Raw genomic sequence first — 27824 nt, 5'->3', positions numbered from 1 at the left:
AGAGGAGGAACAGGGTCTGTGAGCAACTGAATGACCACAGGGCCTAAGGACCAAGAAGCTCTAGGTATTGCCATTCAAGTGCCAATATTTAAATAAATCTCAAAAAAGAAAGAACTTGTATCAGAAATAAAGTTTGGAGTGTGTGGCGCTGTATTGGTCTGATGGAAGATCACACCATCTTATTTCATTCAAGTAGGCTTTAGAAAGACAGAGTGGCTAAACATGAAGCCCTCCATACAGACAAATTGTTGTTGATTGATAACTGGGAAAGGCCACACATCCTTATCTCAACAAGAACTCTAGCATGCAAGGGTACCTTTATCAGAGCACTATTGGAAGAGGGAACAGCTCACTGTGTACAAATCAGCCGGTGACTTAAGCTATAATGTACTGTTTATCAAATGTCCTTGAAAAGTCACACAATCACAAATACATGTGCAGGCAAGTGGAAATATAAGCCTCAGCAGACGTAAACGCAAGTCTCCACGAAGTAGGACAGAGAAGTGTGCTCACATTCTCTGTAATGTACCAGCAGATGGTCAGGCTACTTACTTTGCAGTGAACTCAAGAGGGAGAAGATGGAAATGGAAAGGGGAACATCAACATATAGATGGCATCGATACCTAGTGACGAGCAAATAATGGGTAGAGAGATATACATTTTTTTGGTTGGAGTGCTATGAAATGAATGAGAAAGAGGAACAGCAGGGGGGCAAGTCCATGCCAGTGACATTAACATTTATTATACGATACGTCAGAGAACAGAGGGGAACAGCCTATGAATACCATTAACCAATAAATGGTAGCTTCCAGCGAATTATAATCTGTGCTATTCTAGCTAGCAGGTATATGATCGACGCTATGGAGTGATCAACCAACACACCCAGGAAGCAGCACCTGCTGAGGAAGGCAGCACAGCCACTCAGATTAAAACACAGAGCTGTGCCGTTACTAAGCAACAGCAGTGCGCAGAATTCCTCCATCTTCCTGCCTCAAGAGTAACGGGTATGTGGGAGTGTGCTTCTGTGTGAATATAAGTGCCCTGCCCAAGGGTAAGTAAGAAGGTGGGGAATTGCGGGGGTAAGTTTGCTCACTGTCATGATGATTTCTGGTTAGCTGTTTACATCCAGCAGGAGACAAAAGAGGGGTATCTATCTTGGCATTTCAATTGCAATGAATACACATAAATCTGAGCTCTTTACATTTACATTTGTGAATACCAGTAAGCCAAACGAAAGGTGTGTGGTCAGTGGAGAAGCTCTTGTGTTGAGCTGCTTTGTAAATCTCCCAGACAATCTATTCTAGTATGTCCAAGTCCTCGAATACACATCCAAACACTAGCCACAGTCAGTGTAAATAGTAGTTGTGTACTAAAGAGGACATGGAATGTATACCTGACCAATGAAAGAACTGTCTTATGTGCTTTGTAACAGCTGCAGACAAAGCCTCACGGTCAGTCTGACCTACCTCAAAATGTCCCACAAAAAAGAGCAACACGAATGTGAGGCTGATAAATATGGCATTTGTCTTTTCACAATTGCAGTGATTTCTTGAATTATAGCCGACATTTGATTTTTGAGTGGCAACTGAACACTAAGATAAGCCACTGGGACAGTAGCTTATCTTATGTTGGCTCCCCACTATCAACTGCTTTCCACGGACAATAAAGAGGAAGTGGGGAGGGATGTCAGAAGAATGTGTTTGTTTTTCTTATGTGATAGCATCACTTCTGGCCTTCATACAGAGACCGGGTTGGGGGCTGGGTAGGGATAAAGGAACATAGTAGGTCTTTCAAGGCTTAACATCTGACCAGTGATCTACAACCTGTATAACCCAACCCTGAGGCAAAAGAAAGAACCTCTGCCACAGTTTTGAGCACACAATTGAGTTTATTGCCTACACAGATGGATGTTTGTGTTCCATTATGTGCCTGAAAGAAAAAAAATCTAGGAGTCTCAATAGACTCACAATGACAGACTCTTTTTTACCAGACCTCAAATGGCATATTTTGAAAAATCTAGAAATATCTCCTGAATAGCCTGTGCTCCTTTTTTATGTTTTATTTGGTTTCTGTTTTAGACCATTTCCCGTCCATTTCTTCTATATACATATGTTTGCTGTCCTTTGTGGCCGACAAGGCCTTCTTGCCAAAGACAATAACAACAATAGAGAGAGGGTGGAAGACGGAGAGAGAAGAGGGAGAAGCATAGCGCTGAAAACCCCTTTCTCTCTGGTGTCTCTCTACTGAAAAGCACAGAAACCCAAGGGAGAGACGAGCAGATTTATGGCAAGGTAATAAGGGATTTACCATGATCTAGGGGTGCCCAACCAGTCGATCGAGATCGACCGGTCGATCACGGGGAGATTCCCAGTCGATCGCGAGATGTGTTTAAAAATAGAACACAATATCTGTTTATCGTTAATGTCCTATAACATAATCTTCCTGTGCCAGAATAATGCACTTGAACGCATCAAGCTTTGTGATTGGCCGGCGTGACCCCATGTGTCGGGGCATGGCTGGTGGGCAGTGGGCATAGTTTGCTGACGTTGTCCATGTCAACAGGAGTGACAGTCCGCACACACACAAGACCGCAATTATGGCAGAAGCAAAAAAGCCCAAAATATATAATTTTCACTCTGAGTGGGAGGATGATTATTTTTGTATCTATTCCAATTCAAAGTCCATCTGTCTCATCTGCAATGCGAGCGTAGCTTTATCTTAGAAGGGTAATTTAGTAGCGGCATTTCAAAACAGTGCACAAACGCTACGAGACGGAATTCCCTCCTAATTCTGCCCTACGCTCCCAAAAGGGGAGGGGCCTGAAAGGACAGCTAAATGCACAGCAGTCCATTTTCGTGTTTGATATAATAAAAACTCAAGTTGGATGCCGTTATTAATCAGCTGTAAGTTTTAGTTTGTTTGAACTTATTCATTATAATTATTGTACAAAATGGTATAAGAATGCAAACTTAAATTGATTATAGTCTATTATCAATTCAGGTTAAGAAACTAGTGTTGCTTGCATCCTATTTTAAAAAAGGCATTTCTTTTTATAATCTACTAAAATGCAACAAAAAATGGTTTGATTCTATTCATTTTGTCTTTTTTATTGCACTTTGGCAGCAGATTCCTGTGTAGCTTCAGATCTTATTAGTAAGCCTAATTTATACTTTTGTAGCAACACAATTTTTATATAATGGCAAAGAAAGGGTTCAGAGTCTTATGTGATATGTCATATGTGGCAGCACTGTTCAATGTTTCTTGAAAACATTACCCACTGTAGTATGTGACGTGTGAATGAACTCCAACTCTGTATCAACAACACTGTTGTGTAACTTCAGTTAAATACTTGTATGTGTGTAGATTAGAAAGAGGTAAGATAAAGCATCTGCAGTATTTTATGAAGTATTAATCGTACAAAGGTCAGTTTTATACAAGTAGAAGTGTGTATTTACCTGATAGTAGGCTGTCAGTAATGGCTCCGCCTCTCTATTTGGACTGGTAGATCTCGGCAGACTGGCAACTTTAAAAGTAGCTCTCGGTTCAAAAAAGGTTGGGCACCCCTGGCCTAGTAGTGGGAAGACTCAGGAAGAACACATATCTCAAAGGAGGATGTGAGCAACCATGAACAAGCATGTGTGAAAAAACGGGAATCTGACTTATTTCCATGACTACTTCTGGGCACAGGAGTAGGAGGCTGCAACCGTTGGTGGAAATGTCTGCCTTACGTCACTTAACAGCCATACTTTTCTCCTTCTAACTGCTGCTCAAGTGAAGAAACGTGGACACAATATGATACAACAGTAGGGAATAAGTCAGGCCACTGTCCTGAAAAAACAGACACAGGCTTTATCCGACTCTTGAGCCCAGCTTGAATCGTCACTCTTAACATTCTTTCCATTCCCAAAGGTCATAACTTGTCTGGTTTGGTTTCATCCCTCTTTTCTACCGAGCGGGAAGGTTTAAATTCAAACCTACTCCCGCCCCTTTCAAACTAAACTAGTAATTCTTGTTCACAGAAGAGGGCCGAAGCTGAGAGACACTTTGACAAGATAATATATCATACCAATCATACATTTACATGTGTTTTTTTTAATGTCAACTCTCCATGTAATGTACATTTAAAAAAGGAACTTAGACTAAACACTCTTTGACCAAGAAACAACAACATATGATGCAACTGAATGACTGATTGGTTTTGATGTTCTATATCAAGCTTGCACAGCAACGTATTGCAGATACACAGTCATTATGTATCATATAGTGTACAGTCAGTAGATACTCATGATTAAGACATAGAAGAAGTGGGGTGGAAACACTAGGCCGAGACTAGCTGAGAGTCAGACAGGAATGTCTTCAAAAGAGGCCAGAAGAGCTGTATAAATAAATAAAGGTGGCAGTGCAATGGGGGACACAGAGTAAAGAGGGGGTGGGGGTGTGGAGCAGCTGAGAGGGGAAGCATCCCCTCTTCATTTAGCAGTTTTGACCTTGTAGGATAAAAGACAGATGCCAAATATCACAGTCCCTATAGAATACTGGGATGACACTATGCAAATAAGAACATTAAATTTAAAAAGCTCAATGTAAATCTGTTCTCATGGTGACACAAATATGTATTCGCCCAAACATAAATATAAGGGTTTTAGTGTGTACGCAATGTTGATTCGTATGGCCTATACATAGAATATGGTGATTCATCTTAAGTATATTCTGTTATTTTCAAAAATCAACTAACCTCTTTGAGCTGGTCCGCCTCCTGTCTGACAGCCTCGTACTCGATCTCCAGGTCGTCGTACTGCTGCTTGAGCTGCTGCTTCTCCTCCAGCACCGCCAGCCCGTACTCAGCCGCCTGGATCTTCTCGTTCGTGGTGTCACTCAGCTCCCGGGAGAGACGCTCGACCCGGCCCGCAGCAGCAGCAGCATAGCGTCGGGGTAGCCCTTCTCTTCCACGGACATGGTCAGTACCGGTGATGATCAACCAACCAGCTGATCTACGACAAGGGGGATGCTGGGGCGTCTTCAAGCGATGTAACCTTGAAGAAGAAGCGGTTGCTTAAATTCGTCTATATTTAAATTGCATGATTGTTACGTTTGCGTTTCTCGTTGCCAGTCCTGTTTCTTTGGTCATGTAGATGACCCTGTTTAATTATCTCCGACGGGGGAGCTCGTCGTTATCTCTTAAAAGTGCTCCATCGTTGAGCTTCTGCGGTTTCTTCACCTCTCCCCGGCTCGTTGGAGCAATTGCGCCTGATCAGGAGCACCAACTGCCCAGCGCAACTGCCAAGACAGGAAAAAAGGATGTACAACTTCTGGTTCTTAATTTCAAAATAAAACCCTTGTTCGATAAAATAACGCTCCAGATTTTACTACACATGTGGTTGCGGGTTTATTGTTGCTTTGTTAAAGTAACAAAATGAAATTGAATATATTAGAGGAAGAATATATAAGTGTAATTGATAAACTATTGATTATTTTCCAAGGGTTGAAAACTTTTATTTTGAAGGCATGGACGATTAAGTTCCGGTAAATGAATGTTATCAGAACCGGCTTTTTTTTAACAGCTGAAAGGTCCGCTTGATGAAATGTGACGCACCTACGCAACCAGCTGGGATAGCTCCTACAGGGCCATAGTGTTTGTTGGGAAATGTAGTACTTCTAGTACGTGAAGCCAACTGAAAGGGTCTAGCGACGCTAGGAAAAGAACTCATCTCCCAATAGGCTTTGTTTATTTGCTTATGTGGAGCACGGAAATCCCTTTCCGAAGCGTTTGTTGGAGCTGCTGCATAGTAGTGGCCAAATGTATATCTGCTGCCATCTGTCGGAACATTCATGAAAGAATATTTTTTAAATGAATGCTGGCCACGTTATTGACACTTCTTCACAGAAGTCTTCCTATTTCAATTACATTTCTATTAGCTCCCCCCTTCACAGTCAGGTTTTATCTTCTAAATTGGTATAATTATAGGCCTATTACATATACCCCTATTTACATAATATTTAGATACCCCTATTTACATAATGCAGTGTATCCAGGGCCGGTTCTAGACATGTTGGTGTCCTAGGCGAGATTATGATTTGGTGCCCCCCACAACTCTAAACACCCATATGAAAAAGATTGGTTTACATTTTATTAATCAAATAAGTATGTGAACATAACCAATAACCTACCATAGCCAATAACACATACATGTAACTTATTTTATTTTTGTATTTATATTTTATTTATGCATATTTTTTAATATCTCCAGTTTTAAACGATATTTTTGGTTTACTGTCCTATAGTATACATTGGAATAATTTCAAACCTGTTTTTATTTATCCTAATAATTATTTATAAAGGAGTGCCTTGGAAATATTTGTTTACATAAATTGTGACCAAACCGTTTGAGACCCACTGAGATAACTTAGGCTAAAGTGAACTATCTAAACACTCAAGAGTCCTTTACCTCACTGAGCTGTAGTTATCAGCCTCAATCCAACAACAATCCGCAGTACCGATGCGCGCCCTCTTTCTCTTGCTCGCTCGAAGGCTCGCTCGCACTTTGGCTTTGAGCTGCAGGCGCCTGATAAGTCAACATCCCCCACTTTCATCACTTACAGCGCCCATAGTACAGGGCAAATTAAAAGTGTAACCGGGGTAGAAAAGGGTGTTACCATGACTTAATTATGAATGTTGTTACATCAAGGCTGAAAATTAGGATGAGCCAAACAGTCAACAAATATATTTCCCCCCCCAGATCTGGCGCCCTAGGCGACCGCCTATGCCAAAAACCGGCCCTGAGTGTATCTCACCTAGGAATCAACATCTAATAGCACTCTTTTATAGCCTACAATTTGAGGTGTCTTTTCAGGACAAGCTCCAGTGTGCTTAATACAATTAATGTTGGCCCTGGTCAAGCACAAGCTGCGTCAGTGCATGGCTTTGCTCACTTACTGCACGTGGAACAGAGCCATTGTTGATGTGATTAGTTACACCTGTGATTTTACAGCTATGACACAGGCAAAAATGTCTGCTGTGAGGGGGGGGAGAAGCTGGGAAAAAGCAAACAGACAAAATAATAACTAAACTTACAGGCTGAAAATAATTTTAATTCAAATGATAATCATATTAAGGGGAAATAAAACAAAAAAATACTTTTACTTTATTCTCAACTTGCAATTTAAAGTGAAAACTACTACGATTAACTTAGCATGTTTTGATGCATGCATCAACAATTCAGTATGTTTGTCTTAATCACATGGTTGGCTCTTGGCTCTGCAGCCCACTGTGTTTGTCACGGTGAGACTGATGAGATAAGCACGAACATGTTATGCATGGGTTTTTCGCTGTCCCCCTATATATAGTACATGTCATGCATTTAGCTTAGTAGTTTTGTGTTGACGGAACGTTTTGTCCTTGTTCCTATCTGTTACTGAGGGGGTTTTAGAATTATAGTTGATTTTGCTGTCAATGTACAGACCAATCAAAGATCTTTAGAGATGCGAGTAAGTATTATATGTCTCACAAGTTCCAAAATGCGTAATCAAAATGTTGCCTAATGTAATACATATCACTTTGATCAGTCCGCATATGATGCATGATATATGCTTTTGTGAAATTATAGTGACTATTCATAATATGGTGTCACTTAATTGACATGAATTATTAATACATTAAATTAAATGTCACTTGTTAGACGCTTTTATCCAAAGTTACTTACATACTCAATACTATGGTGTGGGCAATCCCCACAGGAGAAATTTGGGGTGAAGTGTCTTGCCCAGGGACACAACGACATGCTGACTGCAGTGGGGTTTGAACCTGTGACCCCCTAATCCAAACACCAACACACAACCCACTACACCACACGCCTCATAATAAATAACAGTTTTAGTAAGGATGAACATGCAATAATCCACACATGTAGGCAAAGATATGCATGCAAAGGGTTTCAGTTGACAGCTCTATGTTGACAGCAGCATTTTAGTATTTCAATGGGATTATTGACTTTCAGGTCTCTCCATGTAGTAGTAGACAGATCTCTCCCCTCTAACCTAACATAAACTGCTTTAGCAAAGTGCAAGATAAGCCAATCAGTTTTCATCTACTTGCTCTGTCAATTAAGTGTAACTATTTGTAGCCGTATGGTGTGAGGGGTTTAACTGTTCAGAAGTCTTCCAAACTCTCATGATAAACATACAAAATCTGTTTGAATATATTCACAACAAAAAACATACATATTATCAATCAAATGCATAGAAAAACATGTCAGAAATCTGACCAGGTCTATACCATCTTTTAACTAGAGAATGCAATTCCTGAAGAAATTGCTAGTGGGAATGCTTTATGCTGAAAAGCTGACGCTAAACTGCTATGCTGAAATGTAATGTGTAAGAAGAAAGTGAATCATTTAGATTAAAATGAAATGTGTAAGAAGAAAGTGAATAATTTAGATTGAAATGAAATGTGTAAGAAGAAAGTGAAGAATTTAGATTGAAATGATACATGAACACTGGGGGCTTGAATGTGTGATGAGAGAAGAAAAGAAAGTAAAAAGGCTTGGAAATGCAGCAGAATATTTGAACCACAAACTTCTGAACTAAGTTGATGGCGAATGATCTGTCGCCATGGCAACGGCATTTGATGACACCCCATAATACGCTTAGATGCGTTGATGGCTGCATCATTACCAAACCTATGAAGTCTTGGGCTGTTTGGAGTAATTTCACCGAAGTTATGAGAAAACCGTGTTTCAAGTCGAGCATTGTGTTGCCATGGCAACGGCATTTTGAAGAAATCTCAAAACTGTCCCGTAGATGTCTTCACGGCTGGACTGTTAGCACACTTGTGAAGTTTGATCACTTTTTGAATAGGAGTTATAGCGACATCATGTTTTATGGCGAGGGATGCGTTTCCATGGAAACGGCATATGGTGAGATCTCAGAGTTGGCGTAGAGCTGTTGAGGCATGGACCGGTGATATACAAGTGAAGATTGGGGGACGATTGGACCGTGTCCATTGGACTTATATCGACATCATGTTTTATGGCGAGGGATGCGTTTCCAGGGAAACGGCATATGGTGAGATCTCAGAGTAGGCGTAGAGCTGTTGAGGCATGGACCGGTGATATACAAGTGAAGATTGGGGGACGATTGGACCGTGTCCATTGGACTTATAGCGACATCATGTTTTATGGCGAGGGATGCGTTTCCATGGAAACGGCATATGGTGAGATCTCAGATTTGGCGTAGAGCTGTTGAGGCATGGACCGGTGATATACAAGTGAAGATTGGGGGACGATTGGACCGTGTCCATTGGACTTACAGCCTCATCGTGTTTCATGGCGAGTGGTCTGTCGCCATGGCAACGTAGGTCTCCCTTGAAAAAGAGATCTATGATCTCAATGGGACCAATCTGGTTAAATAAAGGTTTGAAATGAAATGAAATGAACGTCATTTCATGACACCCCATACTACGCTTAGATGCATTGATGGCTGCATCGTTATCAAACCTGTGAAGTTCTGGGCTGTTTGGAGTATTTTCACTGAAGCTATGAGAAAACCGTGTTTCAAGGCGAGCATTGTGTTGCCATGGCAACGGCATTTGAAGAAATCTCAAGGCTGGACTGTTGAAGTCTGCTATCTGAAGTCTGCTGCTCTGAGCATGTCAGTTGGAGTGATGACATCATCGTGTTCCATTACACGGGTGTTTATAGTTGAGCTAACGAGCTCTGTAGAGATCACAGGTTTCCATTGTTCTGAATGAGAGATGAACCTCTTACATGTGAACGTTTTGTGGAAGAACCGTAACAGATATCTGTGAAATTTCAAAACGTGAAGCATGTCAAGGAAGTTGAGTATCCGAAGTGCAATTTGTGTGTACTTTCGGGTTAATAATGTGGCCTTTTTGGCAGTTTAACTAAAGGTGTGCGGCTGCTACCATGAGGAAATATCTGCCTGAAATTACAATGGGCTTCAATGGAGGAATTTTGAAAGTTTTTGTCACTTCATGCCCTCAAGAGGCATTTTGTTGAATTATTTTTGCTTAATTATTTGTCATTTTTCAAGCTACGAGATGTTTTCCTACATTTATCATGAAAAATTATGTCCCAGGAATGTAGGGTTTGGGAATTATGGCAGTTTTAAAAAACGAAATGAATGCGAATTTCAAGCTGTCCTGCACTCTAGCTGTGACATCACGCACTCTAGTTAATGTTAAAATGTGAATAAAACCTCTAAAACAAGGTCTGAACAAATGTTAATATCTCTAAAAGTAAGAATCAGATTTAAAAGTTTTTTTACACGAATAGTGTCAGAAAGATTTTTAACATTTTAAAGTTAGAATGAGGTTTCTGAGTGAAAGTATGAATGAACAGTTAGCAGTTGAAGTCGCATGAAGATTTGTTGAAGTCTGAAGATTTCCTCCATTGACTTCAATGTTAAAAAGCTGATGTATTATGGGATGTATCTCTGGAATTATGAAAGTTATGAATGAGAAAAGTAATAGCCATCGATTCCCGACCGAGCTGAACGTTTTGATGTTTGAACGGAGTTTCTGCGATGTTCAATGCGGGAGGGCCAAAATACCGGCGGAATAATAATAAAAATGTTGTCCGTAGAAGAACAGTTAGTTGGAATGCTGTAAACAGCATTCCCACTAAATAATGGGCATTCATAGACACAATCATAGTATTTCAAAACAGACCAGCAATGTGGATATAGTATTACATATCATTTTGTTAGATGCTTTTATCCAAAGAGACACAGTACATTCAGTACTGTGGACAAACCCTACAGGAGCAATTTGGGGTGAATTGTCTTGCCCAGGGACACAACGACATGCTGACTGTAGTGGGACTTGAACTTGCTATCCCCTTATTTGAAGTCCAGCACACTAACCACAGCCGCCTGATATAGCATAAGATTTTGTTAAGGACTGGTTGCTCTCGTTTTTAACTACAGTAATAAGATTAGTAGTCTAATCCAACTAGACTCTGGAATAGCCCTACACTCCCCCCAGAGCCACAGGCAGGAGGAACCTTTTCATGGAGATTATTACAAAGCACACAGCTACCTTTCAACGCATTCTTGAGGTTAATTAATTCACATGCTTGATCTGTCATCGTTGTGGGATAGATGACTTTCTACAAAGAAGCGCACAGGATCCTTTAAGTGTCTTGGATTGCCCCACCGGGATAATCTGAGACGAATCAAATCAAGTGAGGCCAAGGGATTGACTTTCCACAGTGCGGAAAGGAGAAGACAACGTCAGCGCTGTGGAGATTGATTTCAGAAAGGTTGGAAACTGCAGCTGTGAACCATTTGTGTTTGTAGATGGTGGTTGCAAGCATCTCGTCTCACTTACTACAGGTAAATATCTCTTCTTTTTTTATCAAATGAAATGTTTTTTGTTCTATTTTTTACATAAATTAAAAGCTGATTATTTTGCACATTGGTCTTGAAGAAATTAAATAAAGGATGTACTGTGATGAGCTACTAAAACTAGCAGCTAAGAATAGCAGCTTGCCGATTATTTATATGGCTGCTTTACATTTGACTGAATACTTGACTGAATATGATTTTAAATGTTGATCTTTGATATAATGTCTAATCTAATTTGGACTAATCTAACTTCTCTTGACGTGTATAAAAACATAATGATGACTTAGGTTTATAAAGTTCAAAAATAAAACAATCCTGAGCTCTGGTAACTTATGAGATGCCTTATCCATCCTGTTATGAAACTGCTAATAGGACGGTTTTTCAGGCTTACGAGAAGGCTCTAAGCACATTTTGTGCACATGTTTACAGATGCACATGATAAAGTGTGTAATATAGCATAACTAGATCTATGTGCTTCCAGGCTCTGCTATGACTGTGGATGTGAGTCTGTGTGACTGTACATATGGCATCCCATGTAAAGACAACAGCTGGAGCTCTGATGGAATACAGTAAGTAAAACGGGTAGTTGGCCATCAATAAAATAACGTATCTGTGAATGACTATATAAAAATGGATTTCAAAAGTGCCTGTGGCTATTTTTATTGTGATGCCTGGATGATAGACTACTACTTTTATTGTGATGCCCAGATAACATACTTGCAAAGCCAAACAAGGATTAGACACCTCTTCTGGAGTTAATTATTTAGATGCTACAGACCAACCTATTTGGAGAAGTGCTGTTGAATAATATGGAAGCTGTAAGAGGATTAAAATAGTATTTAATTCAGCCGAGAAAACACTTAACTAAAGCTTCCAGTTTAACTTTGAGAGTACATTAAAAACAATAAACAGCTATCTTATAGTTATAATAATTACAATTTTGGATTTAAATTGTGTGTAATAACAGATGTCTCTTTGTTGTCTCTTCCAGTCAGAGCCCCCAGGGCAAAGTACACGATTGTAGGGGAAGCTATACGTTACGTCGTCCCTGGACATATGCAATGTTCAATAGGCTGTGGAGGTCCAGCCTGCAAATATGACAACCCAAATTACTGGAGTGATAACCAACAGGCCATAACAGGCCTCTACTCATCATGGTAAACATGTTTCTCTTTAGTAGTAGTCATAGTACAACATAATTTAATAGCTTTTGAAATGATATTTTTCCATGTTAATATAACCTTTTTCTATTGCTTTAGGATCACTGATCATCTTCTGGCAATGTCCAGACCCTCAACAGAAATCATTAAGAAGTATCACATCGTCGATCAATTCAGAAGGTATAGACAATTTTGGTTTTCAGCAGCTTCCTGGCTACGAACACACAGCACCCGAGGAGACGATAATAATGAATTTTCATGTCTCTGTTTGTGTGTGTCTGTGTCAAGGGATGGGATTAAAACAGTGATCAACCTACAGATACCTGGTGAACACGCCAGCTGCGGAAACCCTCTGGAGCCAGAGAGCGGCTTCTCATACCGCCCAGAGGTCTTCATGGAAAGCAACAGTAATTGCTCGATACAATAAATCTTGGTTCATCTGTATTGTTGCTCAGATTTAACTGCCAACATCTCACCGTTTCAGTTTATTTCTACAATTTCGGCTGGAGTGACTATGGAGTGGCCAACCTGACAATGATGCTCGACATAGTGAAGGTAATGGCCTTCGCCCTGCAGGAGGGAAAGATAGCAATCCACTGTCACGCTGGCCTCGGCAGAACAGGTATATATTCAAGGAATGCTTTAGGAAGTGTTAAGGACCGTTATTCCTATGAAATACAAGGGTTTCCTCTTTCTTCCCTGCAGGTGTGCTGATAGCATGTTTCTTGGCCTATGCTACCAGGATGACTGCTAACCAGGCTATTCTGTTTGTTCGTGCTAAACGCCCCAACTCCATCCAGACCCGAGGCCAGTTAGGATGTGTCAGAGACTTTGTCCAGTTCCTTGCCCCTTTGAGGAGTGTGTTTTCCTGTGCTGAGCCCCGATTCAACCCAGTCACCCTGTCCCAGTACCTGAACCGCCAGAGACACATATTGCATGGCCATGAGAGGAAGGAGCTGAGGCACCTGCCAAAGATCGTCCGGCTAGTGTCAAGGCTGCTGTTGGACATCGCAGAGAATCGACAAGTGATAGAGGAAGACATTCTGGTGGCCCCTGATGTTGAAGACATAGAGATGACTCTGAGCGTCATTGAGAAGATGGGCCCAGAGTATTTTTTAAAGGAACCCCGCTTACCAGGTGTGCCCACATTACCAAGGCATTTTCACGAACCACCCATTTTCTACCATCGCAAAAGTCTGAGCTACAGTGAGTCTGACTTGACACGACTCAGCTCACAGTTGCACCTTCTCACACAACCTTTAGGTCCCATGTCACGGAGCAATGTTGAAATTTATTTTTCTCCACCGGACCAGGCAATCCATATTAAAGGTTGTAAAAGCAACGTGTCTGACTTTTCACACGGCTCAACAGGCTCACTCTGGCAAATCAAGAATTCAGAAAACCAAAAAGATGGATCCCGTCTACTGCAGAAAGCCCAGCAGAGCACCATCCAGCGTACTGGGTCTGTGGGAAACAATGACTTTACCGAAAAAGGTAGCTTTTTATACAGGTGGAATAATGAGCAGAGGGACGGAGTAGTAATGAATGGGAAGAAGCCTGGAGATAAGAGAGAAGAGGAGGTATCAGAGGTGCCCTTCATCACCCTGCAGTCGGAGCTGTCCCCGGAGGCCCGGAGGCTTCTAGTGGCTCAGGCCCTGGCAGTGGACTTTTGTCTTGATGGTGGAGAAGAGCATAAGAGCAGCATCCTTGCTTGGCAGGTAACTGACAACTTGGTAGTAGTATTTTTAGAAGTGGAGGGCATGCAAAATTACGTAAATGCTACACTTCGTCCATCAAGGCTGATGTTATACTTTAATGTAAGTTCTGTCAGCGGTTCATGACAGACTACAATTCACAACAACAACAAAGGCCTTATTGCATGCACCCTAGTGTCAAATTTTTCATATTTTCAGTGACATAAATCATATTTTGAGTTCGCACTTTGATAACTTTTCTTCATAATATAAGACAAATCTCAGATGCAAACTAAATGATGCTCTAACTTTGATCGCTCTTGAGATAACATTAAAAAAGACCACGCCCACAGACATGCTATCTTTCTAAAAAGTTGCCTCAGTCACATAAAGGCAGACGGGGTCTAATACGAGTGCCTGAATGTGTGCAGGCAGAATTGAACCTGGGAGGTGGCTGGGAGAGGCTGTGCATGGAGCGGGACCCCTTCATCCTCACTGGGCTCATGTGGTCCTGGCTGGAGCAGCTCAAAGAGCCGGTCATCTCCATCCAGGAGGCCAAAGCCCTGGACCCCAACAACACTGACGCTCAAACTGTCCTCAACACACTGGACAAGGTCAGTGCTGATTCGTATTTGAAAACTAATTCCGTGGATCCTTCAAATTTACATTTGAAATATTCTTTGTTTATCTCTTCCCAGGCCTGTTTACAAACATTAACTTGCATACTAGATTGTATGGCTCATATGCAGCAGATACCAGAAGAGGTTGAAAATGCTTTCCTGAATCGTACAATCAAGGCTTTCACCTGGGTAAGATAGTCCATACACCTAACTATTTGGGATTTATTTCAGCAAATGTATTACTTTCTTGTCATTGGTTTTGTTTTAACAACTTGAGAGTTTATTTGCCTTTGAACAGATGAGAAATATCTCAGAAGATGATAGCAAAGTGTACGAGTCCATGATTGCAGTCCTAAGATGTGTCCTTGAGGACATGAGGAGAATCGCCAAAGAACAGGAAGAGATGCAAGCAATGAGTCCAACGTTTTCCTACACTTAAACATATTTACTACCAGTCATGCTGCACTGCCTGGACTTCCATGTGGACGCATGAAGGAGGAAAGGATGCTTTTGTGCCTTAAGGATTAAATGTGTAATAATAATAATAACAGCTCTTTAAATATATTTTGTTGTTTTATTTTATTTGGTCTTAGTATGAATGTACAGTAAATGGATTATTGTCATTAATGCAGTACACAATTCAGTATGTTCTTACCTCAGTAGTGAGTGGAGCTAACATATTGAAGAACAGGTGAATATATTTTGCACACATCATGCCTTTAGACCTGGTCATATCTAACAGATCCAAACGCATAGTGGAAAACATTATCAATATACCTTTACCAATGCCTTTCCCATAACATGGCGGGTGTTTCTAATCTTTAATAAGTGTTATATTCTGGTGTCTCTGAACATACACTAACCAAAGAACATCCAAATGTCTGCATATATAAAAAACAATAATAAAAGCAAATGTCACTCTTCCCAGTATCTTGTGCAAACTGCTTGTCGGCACCTTTATGTGAAGCAATGTCACTCAAGAGGTGAAAGAATATGCTTTCAAGACGTCTTTTCCGTCGGTCCCTTCTGCTGAGGCCGTGATGCTGGAGTAGTCGCAGGCGACATGCGTGAACCCTCTGGACAACAGCGCACAAAGCATAAAAGAAAGCAACAGGTTTAGGAAATTACTAATGAGGCAACATGCAAATACTCAGAAAATACTTATATTCAGGCTCTTCCGTTATTAGTAAATTGGTTGTTGTTGATGCAGCACATAGGATAATGTACCTGGACATTGTGTGAGAGCCTCCCAGTAAATGGTATTGGCTCTCTAGGGTCAACCCATGGTCTCTGTCCTTTCCCCATGTCAACACCCGTAAGGAAAGATCCTGAGATGCTGTCACCACACGAAAGCTATCCTGTAAATATAAAATACACTTTTAGTAGGCTCTTTCACACATATAGTACATTATACTGTATACAACAAAACAAAAATCAACAAGTGAAGAAATATTTATTTTGATTCCAAATATGAAAGAAACCTACCACGCTTATAGAAGAGATAGACATGGTATGCTCTTTAAAGTTAGCAATCAGGGCTCCTTTCAGAGAGTAGACATATAGCTCCTGCCCGGCTGCCAACACCAAGCAGTTACTGTCAGCGGCCTCCAGAAGGACCTTTGAGTACTGGCTGTTCAGTGTCAAAGGGAAGGACTCCACCTGCTGGACTAAAATGAGAAGACGCTCAAAATTATACCAGCACAAGCCAACAACATTTAGGAACAATCCATCTAAATACCTGTGACTGCAGATTTCAGGGATTTATTCTGAGATATTTTGTTGTCATGTACATTTTGGGGTACACACTTTCAATCCGTTTTACTGTTTAAATTCATATTTACCTACTTTTTTATAATTTATTCTACTATTTCACAATATTAGACAGTTTACACATCCAAAAAACAAACAAAAATTACTAGAAGCGTGAGGGCAGAAAGCAAGGCTTATACAGAAGTAACCCTCCCGTTAGTCATCCTGATTGCAGGATAAAGTAAAAAAGGATAATTCCGTATAACAATAATTCCACTTTCTATATGTTTTGAATCGTTTTCATAAACAGAAATAAGAAAGATACACAATGACAAATGGATCCAATCTGGCAGATTCTACACCAGCTGCTTAACAATATCTGCAGAAAATAGAGATAGATCTGCTTAGAATAATTCAAAGACTCACTACAACTTTTTAAAGGCTAAATTAAGATTCTGCATCCAATTTAAAGCCTCTGGAAGTCAATCTGCAAATATCTTAATCCTCACCCTGGATCTCGGACTTGTACTTGGTCTTTTTAATGCTGACATCGAACACAGTGAGGACTTGGTTGCTATGGAGCCCGTTGTGGTGGATGAGGGCCAGTCTCGCAGGCTGAGTGGGGATGAAGACAGCGGCCTGGCAGCCTGTGACTGGCAAAGACTGGCACAGAGGATCTTCGTCCTCAGACGGTGAGGTCAAACTCTCCGTGTAAATCACCTGCCAACAAAGCAAACACCAAAAATCTACAAAATGTGTATGTAATCGTTCATTGATCTTATATATAAACACCTATTTCCCGCTGTGTCATTCGAGCTGAGGTAATGTGGTAAAAAACAAACACATGATTGCAGAACAGAGCAGGAAACACACACAGAAAGTCAGACTGTCAAACACAACAAGAAATACCTTTGGACTTAAATCATCCTTGTCCTTGGTTCCAGCAGTGATCCATTTCTTGTCACGTGAAACTAGGAGAGTGTTGACTTTGAAAGAGTCACACACCATCACACTGGACTTTTTAGTCAAAGCTGAATCTGCTAGTGTACACACAGATCCCTGGCTGGTTCCAACCTGGAAGAGAATAAGATAAGATAAGATGGACTTTTATTAATCCCTCGTGGGGAAATTGTTTCTCTGCATTTGACCCATCCTAGTGTTAGGAGCAGTGTGCTGCCATTTTGAACGGCGCCCGGGGAGCAGTGTAGGGAACGGTGCCTTGCTCAGGGACACCTCGGTAGCACTTGGTCTTGCCGGGACTTGAACTGGTGACCTTCCAGTTCCAGAATATATAACGATGTACTAGAAACAACATACTACATCATTTATAGATTTACAAACCCAACAAATCTGAAGTTACTCACAGTCAGAAACCAGTTGTTGTTGATGTTATACTGTAGTAATGAACCGAGTGGAGAGCCAGTAGCAAAAGAGGCCCCCTCCTGGCCGCTTTCACCCTGCCAGGTCTTGATGAGGCCTGTGGAGTCTGCTGTGATCACAACTTCACGCTGTTCATCACCAATAATCGCTGTGAAAGGACTCTGAACGGGACTGCACCACAGGAGCTCACCCTGAGGGAAGAAAGCTCAGCCTCAGGCCTCTGTGAGGGAATATATTCCAGTGGCTGTAGACTTTTTTAACCAAGAAGAGGGAGCTAATTTAGAAAATCTGTTTCAGTGGGATTAGGTGAAATGCATACGTGTTTTGCCGTAGAACATGACTTTAGCACATTTCAATTAAAGTTTTGTGTAGATAAATATCTGAAAGCAGTATGATGCCCGCATTCAAACAATGTCACCAGACACTGATAAGGACTCTCAGCATGTGACACTTGACACTTGAGTTTAACATGTTTTCTGAGGCATTATCTGTAAAGTCAAACAATCAATTTAGGACAGAAAGGTACTCATAGAATTATACAGAAATCTGGATTAAACGTCTTTAAATTATGTGCCTCATAACAAGCACTTGTACAAATACTTTACAATATTGTAAAAGTCTACAAATGATTATACTGAGAAAGCAGCATGATACCTGCATTCAAACAACAGCATGTAACACCAGACACTTATTTTGAGTTTGACATGTTGTGGAGGCATTATCTGTAAAGTCAAACAATCAATTTATGACAGCAATGTACTTTGTATGTTTGGTTTCATCTTCTTTAAATGCTGTGCCTACAAACAAGCATTTCTACAGATACAATATCATACTAATTGTACAAATACTTAACAATATTATACTGGGAAGACAGGGTGAGGTGTCACTAACATTTTGGATGTCCCACGCTCGGACTGTACCATCAGTGGAGGCGCTGCACACTGTGGCACGGCTGTTCCAGAGGTCAGGACTCCGGGCTGAGTTCCCCTGCAGGTACACCAGCCCTACCACTCTGCCTGATGGACAGCATGTCAGGTGTAAACATTTAATGAGAGACTACATGAAGACATGCAATGAAGATCTCACAGAGAGACAGCATACCTGCGTGTCCTCTGAGGCTTTTGCAGGTGTAACCTCCTGACCTGCCTGTCGTCATCTTCATCTCTAAGTGGCAGCGTTGCAGGAAGTATCTCTTCCATGAGTGATTTACGTGTTCACTCCCCAGGACAGCGAGGTTACAGAAACTCCAGCGCTGCAAACACATCTTCCTGAGGGGACAACAGGATTGGACATTCAGATATGTTCACAGATCACAGGAGCATCATCTGCTTGACGTTGGAAAAGACAGAAACAAAAGTACAGACAGGCATGCAAGGCTAGTTTATTTATATAGCACCTTCACACAAGGCAATTCAAAGTGCTTTACAAAAATGAGGAGCATTAGGAAATAACATGATAAAATGGAATTTAAAAACATTCAAATCATTAACAAGCAAGACAACTCACCTCCACAACCAAGGTGTCTCTGCAGCTTCATTCCAATCCTAAAAGATACATTTGTTAAATGTTATCAAACACAAATCAGACTTTTGGGGAATAATAATAGACTGGCTTCATGGCACACGAGCTACTTCCGCAAGTTAGACACTCCTTACCTGACACACACTGGAAGCAGTAATTACATCTTCCTCAGTCAGGAATGTAAAAATATGAATAAGGCAATCCCGGATCAATGGCGGCGGATGGAGATCCATACTGATGTTATTAATTTTTCCAGCACTAGCTTTCTCCCTTCTGTGCGTCAACAACACGCAAACTACGGAAACTAAACAGGGACAATAAGGGTTGTGTTTTTCAGAACACAGCCTGAAAGGTCTTCACTGCGCCACCAGATGTCGCTATTATAAAAGGTAGATGATCCAAAGGAAAGTCCATGGAAGAGAGACGCACTAAGGGGAAGTGCGTAGCAGATGATTTATAAAACTGAATGAAGTGGATAAATTATTCTTATAGTAGCATATGAACAAAAAATCTAAACAATTATTAAACTATAATCAAGTAAACAAATGCGTATTAGATATGATCAATGTTTGATTCAACCATATGGGAACAGAGGGAAGGGAGTATAATTTGTCTAGGTTACAATGCATCTACTTTTTTTTTTTTAAGTCAGTGCCTTTTGTATTTGTTTTAAGACTGTTTATCTGCAGCTTGTGTGGAAACATATCGTTAATTTCGGTGTTAAACTGCGTAAAAGTAAGCTTATGTCCACTTTACTTTAGGCCCTGACCCACTCACTGACCAAGAAAAGCCAATCAGTCAAGGTGAATTCACAGCATAAGGTGCATGTGCGCGCACGCGTACTTGTATACTTGTGATTGCGTGTGCGCGCTAGTGCGTGTGTTGAGATTCAGCCCTGGCGGGATTCTTCAACATGCAGGGCCCCATGTCTCATGAGAACACGCCCCAGATAGATGAGCCAGATATATAGCCAGGACCTGCGGGTAGTAGAGGAACTGTGAGAAAGAGATAATCGCACTTGCTCACCCCAAGGGTTACCTGTGACACCCTCGCAATGACAACAGGGCCCAGCCATAGCGGGCCACGTAAAGGGAGTTTGGATGATACCTTAACCGGAAATTTGTAAACAGTTTTCCCGATCGTGTGCTATTTTTTGATGCTATTCGTCATTTTGGAGTCCCTTTGGAGTTACCTGGGCTGTGATCGATCGGAGACTAAGCGAAGCGAGTTACTCATCAGCTCTGCAGATCGTTGCATGAAACTGAGAGCGGGGCCGCAATGAGTCGGAGAACAAGACGCTGGATTTTAAGAGTTTTACTTTGTCTGGGAATTGTTTATTTGAAAATTGGGTGAGCTACGGTTATTTTACCTTTCATTAGTTTTTACGTTCTTATTAAACTCAAATAACTCTAATAACTGACGAATAACTATCAAACGTTTAATCATTGTTAATCCTTTTGTAGATATTTGAACTAATATTAGCTCAAAGGCAGGCAGGTGAATTTACAAACGATATATCAAAGATAAAGGGAAGAGCGTAAACCTGTCTTGGACTGATAGCAGCCGGTTTTACCATTATTTCCACACATTTTATTTCCTTCATTTCACAATTAAAGTCTGTTAAAACGCATAGTGGCATACTAATTAAGTCTTATCTGACAAATGTAATATACTTGAATTAGCAGAATTAGTTTAGTATTGCACCTTATCAAAATCATGTTATAAAATATTTTTCTAAAGTGGAAAATCATTATTTTTAATGCTATACTGCAATTATCCCAGGAAAACAGTATATTTTCAACAGTTATATATTTACATTTGAATTATGACCATGTATTTCATTAACATCACCACTATTTAGTACAAATAATTGGTGGAATGTATCTGATTTTAAAGTGTAAAGTAAACTATATAGAGTAAAAAAAAAAAATGAAACTAACAACCAAAAAAAAAGAAAAATGGTTGATGGTACTTTTTCTCAGTCATATCCATCTTCCATTCACAGTGGCTTCTCGTCGGTGGTGGCCCTAGGTGCGAGCATAATCTGTAACAAGATCCCCGGTTTGGCCCCCAGACAACGGATTATCTGCCAGAGTCGTCCCGATGCCATTATCGTCATCGGAGAGGGAGCCCAAATGGGCATCAACGAGTGTCAGTTTCAGTTCAAAAACGGGCGCTGGAACTGCTCTGCGCTTGGAGAGAGGACAGTCTTCGGAAAAGAGTTGAAAGTGGGTATGTTGCTGTCTGTTAACATTTGTTTACAGCTTGATTTTTTTTACACAACTGTATTTTATTATGCGTATGTGTGTGCGTAAATTGCGCACAGTGTTTGTATCTTGCTCTTTTGTGATTCCCCTAAAAAATGGTTAATATTTAACCAAAAAAAAATAGGGTTCCAAGGTGTATCAAGGACTTCATTATAATTACTTAATGCCCTAAAGAATATATGTTTTCCATTTGCGTTTGGGTCCATAATCTCCACCAGACAACACCCACTTCTTCACCACATAAATGATCATTTGCCCTGCATTATTGCATCCATTCAAGGAGCATCTCATAAACAGTCCGTGTCAATTACATCAGGCCTAGTTTTGCTCCAGACTTCACATTGAGAAGGGCTTTTCTACAAAAGGTATCTGAAGCCAGCACCGTAACAAAGCTTTAGTGACTGTTGGCAGCCTTCTTTTGAGCCCGGCAAAGTCTCTGGAGACTCATTTTCTCTGGTCTTTATCCTGTCTAGTGATGGGTGCTGTGGCTCTCACTGTAAGGATGTAAATCTTACCACGGGTATAAGTTACAGTGGGGCAAAGCCAAGAGGAAAGCAAGAGCTGAAAGTACTAAATTAGAGAAAAACGAAGTAGTTCAAATCAACATGCTTACTGCTGAGACAAAGGTCTTCTCCAAGGAGAGCCGGCCCGGGACAGGGGATGCTGTAATTGTGGCTGGGGTTGTGTGGCCTGTTTGTTGGCTAACTATGAACTAAAGATTAACGACTCTTAGAAATCGAGAATATCAGTAACAAAAGATAAGGTTTAATGAAATATAATTATATGATGTCTATGATACCCCTTTGGCTGCAGTCAATGTAAATAGTTTGATAACAGAGGATGCCTTGTAAAACCTTTCAGATAAAAACCTTAATAGAATTTCTGTATGTGTTAGTTCACGCCCCAAACTATTGATATAAACCAAATAAGCTAAATACCATTTCACACAATGGCCTGGACCAGCTGTGTGAGGCCATCCTGCCTGCTGCAGTTGGAAAGAAAGGATTATCTCTTTATGCTGTCAAACTGAAATAAGCAGTGTTTGACAATCTGTTCCTTGGTGGTTTTAGTCCGTCAAGACTCTTGGTTTGTGTTTCCAAGACAGGAGTTTAAGTCTACGGCTTGGACAGCCATACAAAATAGATTGGTTTCACTGATCAGATTAGCGCAGAAGGCCAATAGTTGTAAATGAATGCCATTGTTGATGCACCGGCCGAGTGGAACTGTGGGGCTTGCAATTGTTCTTGAAAGCGAAGGAGGAATGACCCGTAAAGTGACATAATCCTTATTGGTAATGCAAGGTGCATCAGCTTTGAGCCATTTTAGGCCTCAACTGTGTTTTGCTTTTGAACTTTATAGTTACACTAAGCTGTATGAGACGAGGTCCATATAAAGGGGTGCATGACTCTGCAGAGATGAAAGAGAAACAAACATGGCAGAAGAACAGTGAACTGGCACTTTGAGTTCAAATTAAACAGGTGTTTGGATTTTTAGTCCACTATCTTTTTTAATATCTTCCACCTCACATTACAAAGTCAGAAATAATTCATACCATGTCTCGCGGTGAACTCATGCACTCAGAACTGGAGGGGAAAAATTAACAACGGTGAATTCAGAACTGACAGACACACCTTCTTTTTTGGCTCGTAGCCCGTTGAGTCTATAAAAACGTCCACATAATTGATGCCTCAATATGAGATTTTCTTTTCAATGGCAAAGGCACACATTTAAGATGTTTATCAAAAACATGGCGGCTTTACACAGTCAACCTGGTGTTAGGAGGAAGGACAAAGAAGGTATGATGTTTGTCATCAGATACAAGAGGAGTTTGTTTACACGTAGATATAACGGATGTTATATTCTGGAGATTCCTGTTTGCACGATAGTAAATCACAGATCTGAAAATAAAAACAAGCTACTTGTCGATCATGGATATGAATATAACCACTGATTTTACATTGCATCAAAGGAAAACATATTGCTTTGTTTGTATTATAAGGCTCTGAAAAATATGCTTTGTAGTGTTTCTTTCTCGGCTTTTTATTTAACAAGGGTTAGAGAACTTGCTTCAGGATCTGTCTATATAAATCCTGTCAGATTAACCTTTAGTTATTTGTCGATATTTCCGTGTGCGTGTAAATGATTTGTTACCTGGACTTGGTCGAGATAACGGCAGGATGAAGATTCTGATGTCAGTGCCTTATGAGTTTACACAGAATGGGACAGTTGCTGAGCGGATCAATAGCTCTTACTTGCCGACAACCCTCTTATTCATACTGCTTTGTTGACTATACAACCAGTGGCCATTTTGGTTCATGGGCAGGACAGTTTCCAGGTCAGGTTTCAAAACACTGCAGCCCTTGAGGGATATGACAGAAAGACTGTGATGTTAGCCTACAAACAGTTAATAATTAATCTCCTGTGTCATACTTATTGGATATCACTTGAACACAGGGAGAAACATTCTTGATTTCAAAAAGTGTCAATGTATACCTGCAACATTTTATTCATCCCTCTCTTTTTCTGCTCTGCTAGGCAGTAAAGAGGCTGCGTTCACCTACGCCATCATTGCCGCAGGGGTGGCCCATGCCATCACAGCCGCCTGTACACAGGGTAACCTGAGCGACTGTAGCTGTGATAAGGAGAAGCAGGGATACTACAGTAAAAACCAAGGCTGGAAGTGGGGAGGCTGCTCGGCGGACATCAGCTACGGCCTGGGCTTCTCCAAAGTGTTTATCGACGCTCGGGAGGTCAAACAGAATGCAAGGACACTCATGAACCTCCATAATAATGAGGTGGGACGCAAGGTAAGTGATCATGAATGGTGCCTTTGTTAAACACAATGACTTTAAAGAGAGAAGAAGTAAAGACTAAATGTCATGGTGAACCAGTGGTTAAATAGTCTAAGGCTAACTGTTAAAAGTATCTGGCATGATGTGGTGTGGGCGCACCTTGCCAAACAGCGGGGGCCAAGAATGAACAAGCAGTGGAGAAAAAGGCTGCTTTTAAGGGAAGAGCTGTGTAAGTAGCAGGGTTAGATTACAACCCAGATCTCTGCACTGAAAACAGATTGACACTGTACAAAAATGCATTAGCCCAGTCCCTCCCCCCTCCTCATTCCCATGGGATTTGCTCCGTTGGGACAGTATACAGTTACCTTTATGACAATCCCCACCCAGAATTTCAGGTGCATTGTGCTTGTACATGCACCACAGGGGTGTTTACTGTTTGGTTACTATGCTTGAGCATCGGCATGTGTCTCTCCTGCTGTATAGAGGAGTGCAGCACCATGCACTCCACCTGCATACCAACTCTAATCCACAGATTTAATTCAGTTCTAGGCATACTGTAGGATCCACTTTGGATCATCACCAAGACAAATTCAATGTTAATATTCAGGGAAGTTGGCAAACTATCCGTACCTATTGTACCAAAAATGTGCATTACAACATAAAAGCAGCAAGGAAACCTGATAAGGAAAGGTTATTTTTTAAATTGTGTTGATACCATTCGATGCAGATCACAGCGGAGTGACAAAGAGACTCCAGAAAGTCTAGAGGTTAGAGATTGAGTAGAAAAATGTGCCAAACAGCTAAAGTGAGGTTGCAGTTAGTGAAGAATAAAGAAGGCGATTTTCCCAAAGTTAACTCATATCCTCTCTTTCTTTCACTATGTCTCACCGTGCCAAATAGCCTGATTCACACAACCAACACGTCCATCCCCTCACTGGCTGAAAAGCCTCCACACACACAATTGTACCCAGTAGATCATTGTCAACGTGCGTTTAGGGACCATAGATTCAAATTGGCTTATCTGGAAGGCTAAATTGCCTCCCAGGAAAAGAGATTGTACTTGCAGATTCAAACGTTGCTACTTTGTTTCCCTTCTTTTTGCTAATAAATGGCCTCTCTGTTTTGATAGCAACCCCCTCCTCCTTTATTTATGCTAATCAAAAGCAGTGACACTGAGCAGGAGTGCCGTTCACAGCTCCCTGGTCGAAGACGTCCAGACAAAGCCTGTCACAAGTGTTGGTCACAGAACAACTGATGGATTAGCGAGTTAAAGCCATGAAGTGGTTTGCTCAGGGAAAAGTCTTTTTTTGTGGTTCTGGTTCACACGTCTGTATTCAGGTTTTATTGTTACAGTTTACTTGCCAGGAACGCAAAGGCATAAATATCTCGTCAAAGCCTTTAGGGGACCATATCGCTTACCAAACTCCTGGCATTTTAGTTAAAGGAAATTGCAATTGACCTTGTTGCTAAAGAAAATTCCAGTTTCAGTCAATGGCACTTCTCATTGTCATCAGTTCAGGCTTTAGCAGTAATCCTAGTCAATCGGCGCCTTGTACAGTCACTCTTGACATTTGTGTGTTGTGTGTGGTAACTACACTCACAGAGCCTGAAATCTGATACATTATTTTGGCTTCTGTGTATATGGTATCACACAGCTATGTGGTGGGGCTGTATTTAATCCCCAACCATGGTGTATTTGTCAGTCACATTGTTATTAAGTTGTACGTTTTTCATTTGCCTTGGAGTTCAAGAGTTGAATGGGAATTGAAACACTTTGAAAATACATCAGGGGTTTAGAATATATAGCCACAGCATGCATTGTAATGTAACATTTAGAAATGTTAAATTCTAAATAAAAATGTAACATTATCATATTTATCTAGCAGATACAAATCATTATTAGTAAACTGCATGGTAAATGGTTTTAGTAATCTAATATGGCTGTTATTAAGCTATCATCAGAGTGTGTGTATCTCTCATCGCTGCAGTGTTTTTACAGTTGCATTACTAAGTTGTTTTTGCATGTCTAGGTCTTGGAGAAGAGCATGCGACTGGAATGCAAGTGTCATGGTGTCTCGGGCTCCTGCACCACCAAAACCTGCTGGACTACACTTCCCAAGTTCCGCGAGCTCGGCTACATTCTCAAGGAGAAGTATGCCCAGGCGGTGCACGTGGAGTCAATCAAAGCCAGCCGTAACAAGCGCCCTAAATTCCTCAAGATCAAAAAGCCTTACTCATACCGGAAGCCTTTGGATACAGACCTGGTGTACATAGACAAGTCACCTAACTACTGTGAGGCGGACCTGGTGTCGGGGAGCCTGGGGACACAGGGCAGGGTGTGTAACAAGACTATGATGCAGCACATCAGCGGCTGTGACCTGATGTGCTGCGGCCGAGGATACAACACACACCAGTACTCCCGCGTCTGGCAGTGCAACTGCAAGTTCCTGTGGTGCTGCTATGTCAAGTGCAACACCTGCAGCGAGAGGACAGAGGTGTACACATGCAAATGAGAATATTTATTGGACGGTGCGTGTCGTGTGTCTGATGACGTATGTGAGCGTGTAGGTTCATGTCTTTGTGTTTTCATGGACAAACTGGAACTGTTAAACTTTACAAGAAGGCTGTATAATGAGGACTTACTGTACTGTGTGTACGGTGGGCTGGAGATGGGGCGTCATGATTCTTTTGCACACAGAGCTCTTCACCCCTCTTCTTGGACTGTTGTGTTTGTTCGGGTGCCACGTTAAAAGAGTGTGACTTGACACCGTTAAGGGAAAAACTGTACCCTGGCATGTGGGACCAGGTGCTAACAGTGGGAGCCAGTGAAGCAAGATTTCAAGAATTTTAAGCTAAATGAACATTTAGGAAATGGACTTTGCCAATGCAAATGAATGATGGTGGATGTGATTGCTGGGAAGGACACGCTGCTGTGGTTCTCACACTGTGTGCAGATGAAATGACACAGCCATTGTCAGAATATTTAACATACTGTATTTAGAGAATGAAAATAATTAATATTAATTTATTCTATAAAAAAAACACTACTGATGTTGTCCATTATGGATAAAAATAACTAAATGTTGGGATTTAGTTTATTAAAGTAATCCAAGTTTGTCCATACACTTGTTAACACACTGGATTTGAAACTGCCTGGAATAAGGTTTTAGAATAATGTTGTTCCAGATGAAACTGCTGTAGGCTGCTCACATTGACCTTCTGACCCTCTCATGAGTTTGTCTTCCCTCTGTTTGCTGCTAGTCTAGAGAATCCCACTTGT

General features: G+C 41.0%; 4 protein-coding genes across 4 annotated transcripts in view; 2 read left to right on the top strand and 2 right to left on the bottom strand.

Annotated features, from left to right (window-relative positions):
* The window catches only part of LOC117450136 (protein bicaudal D homolog 2-like), a 48128-nt gene extending 42862 nt beyond the window's left edge, over positions 1-5266 (bottom strand). The window contains 2 exon segments of the mRNA XM_034088184.1: positions 4736-4902; positions 4905-5266. Coding sequence (XP_033944075.1) covers positions 4736-4902; positions 4905-4956 — 219 coding nt within the window. The 5' untranslated portion in view covers positions 4957-5266.
* Positions 5267-11884: 6618 nt separating this feature from the next.
* Positions 11885-15316, top strand: ptpdc1b (protein tyrosine phosphatase domain containing 1b). The gene is made up of 9 exons (XM_034087745.1): positions 11885-11930; positions 12329-12518; positions 12621-12701; positions 12810-12928; positions 13006-13143; positions 13227-14239; positions 14647-14829; positions 14914-15024; positions 15134-15316. The coding sequence occupies exons 1-9, from the start codon at positions 11885-11887 to the stop codon at positions 15272-15274; spliced, it is 2022 nt and encodes a 673-aa protein (XP_033943636.1). The 3' UTR covers positions 15275-15316.
* Positions 15317-15410: 94 nt separating this feature from the next.
* On the bottom strand, positions 15411-19775 carry fbxw12 (F-box and WD repeat domain containing 12). Its single transcript, XM_034088222.2, has 10 exons — positions 19620-19775; positions 19471-19508; positions 19066-19232; positions 18856-18980; positions 17949-18155; positions 17494-17658; positions 17094-17304; positions 16321-16502; positions 16063-16193; positions 15411-15911 (listed from the first exon to the last, which is right to left on the bottom strand). The coding sequence occupies exons 1-10, from the start codon at positions 19716-19718 to the stop codon at positions 15812-15814; spliced, it is 1425 nt and encodes a 474-aa protein (XP_033944113.1). The 5' UTR covers positions 19719-19775; the 3' UTR covers positions 15411-15811.
* Positions 19776-20748: 973 nt separating this feature from the next.
* Positions 20749-27534, top strand: LOC117449754 (protein Wnt-7a). The gene is made up of 4 exons (XM_034087621.2): positions 20749-20834; positions 21491-21717; positions 24288-24559; positions 26575-27534. Exons 1-4 carry the CDS (start codon positions 20764-20766, stop codon positions 27055-27057), a joined length of 1053 nt encoding a protein of 350 aa, XP_033943512.1. The 5' UTR covers positions 20749-20763; the 3' UTR covers positions 27058-27534.
* The last annotated feature ends 290 nt before the right edge of the window (positions 27535-27824 follow it).

This window comes from Pseudochaenichthys georgianus, chromosome 7 (genome assembly GCF_902827115.2).
Source record: "Pseudochaenichthys georgianus chromosome 7, fPseGeo1.2, whole genome shotgun sequence".
NCBI classification, from domain to species: Eukaryota; Metazoa; Chordata; class Actinopteri; order Perciformes; family Channichthyidae; genus Pseudochaenichthys; species Pseudochaenichthys georgianus.
Note: the sequence above shows the minus strand (reverse complement) of the source record. Positions and strands in the feature narration are given on the sequence as shown.

What these genes read in the sequence shown, in the direction of transcription:
- LOC117449754 (XM_034087621.2), top strand. Translation starts at nt 20,764, where the DNA reads ATGAGTCGGAGAACAAGACGCTGGATTTTAAGAGTTTTACTTTGTCTG. An exon ending in ATTGTTTATTTGAAAATTGG is followed by an intron (nt 20,835 to 21,490) that starts GTGAGCTACGGT and finishes TTCCATTCACAG; the next exon opens with TGGCTTCTCGTCGGTGGTGG. An exon ending in CGGAAAAGAGTTGAAAGTGG is followed by an intron (nt 21,718 to 24,287) that starts GTATGTTGCTGT and finishes CTGCTCTGCTAG; the next exon opens with GCAGTAAAGAGGCTGCGTTC.
- fbxw12 (XM_034088222.2), bottom strand. Translation starts at nt 19,718, where the DNA reads ATGGATCTCCATCCGCCGCCATTGATCCGGGATTGCCTTATTCATATT. An exon ending in AGGATGATTTAAGTCCAAAG is followed by an intron (nt 17,305 to 17,493) that starts GTATTTCTTGTT and finishes CTTTGTTGGCAG; the next exon opens with GTGATTTACACGGAGAGTTT. An exon ending in GGCTCTCACACAATGTCCAG is followed by an intron (nt 15,912 to 16,062) that starts GTACATTATCCT and finishes GCTGTTGTCCAG; the next exon opens with AGGGTTCACGCATGTCGCCT.
- ptpdc1b (XM_034087745.1), top strand. Translation starts at nt 11,885, where the DNA reads ATGGCATCCCATGTAAAGACAACAGCTGGAGCTCTGATGGAATACA. An exon ending in CGCTGGCCTCGGCAGAACAG is followed by an intron (nt 13,144 to 13,226) that starts GTATATATTCAA and finishes TCTTCCCTGCAG; the next exon opens with GTGTGCTGATAGCATGTTTC. An exon ending in TCCTCAACACACTGGACAAG is followed by an intron (nt 14,830 to 14,913) that starts GTCAGTGCTGAT and finishes ATCTCTTCCCAG; the next exon opens with GCCTGTTTACAAACATTAAC.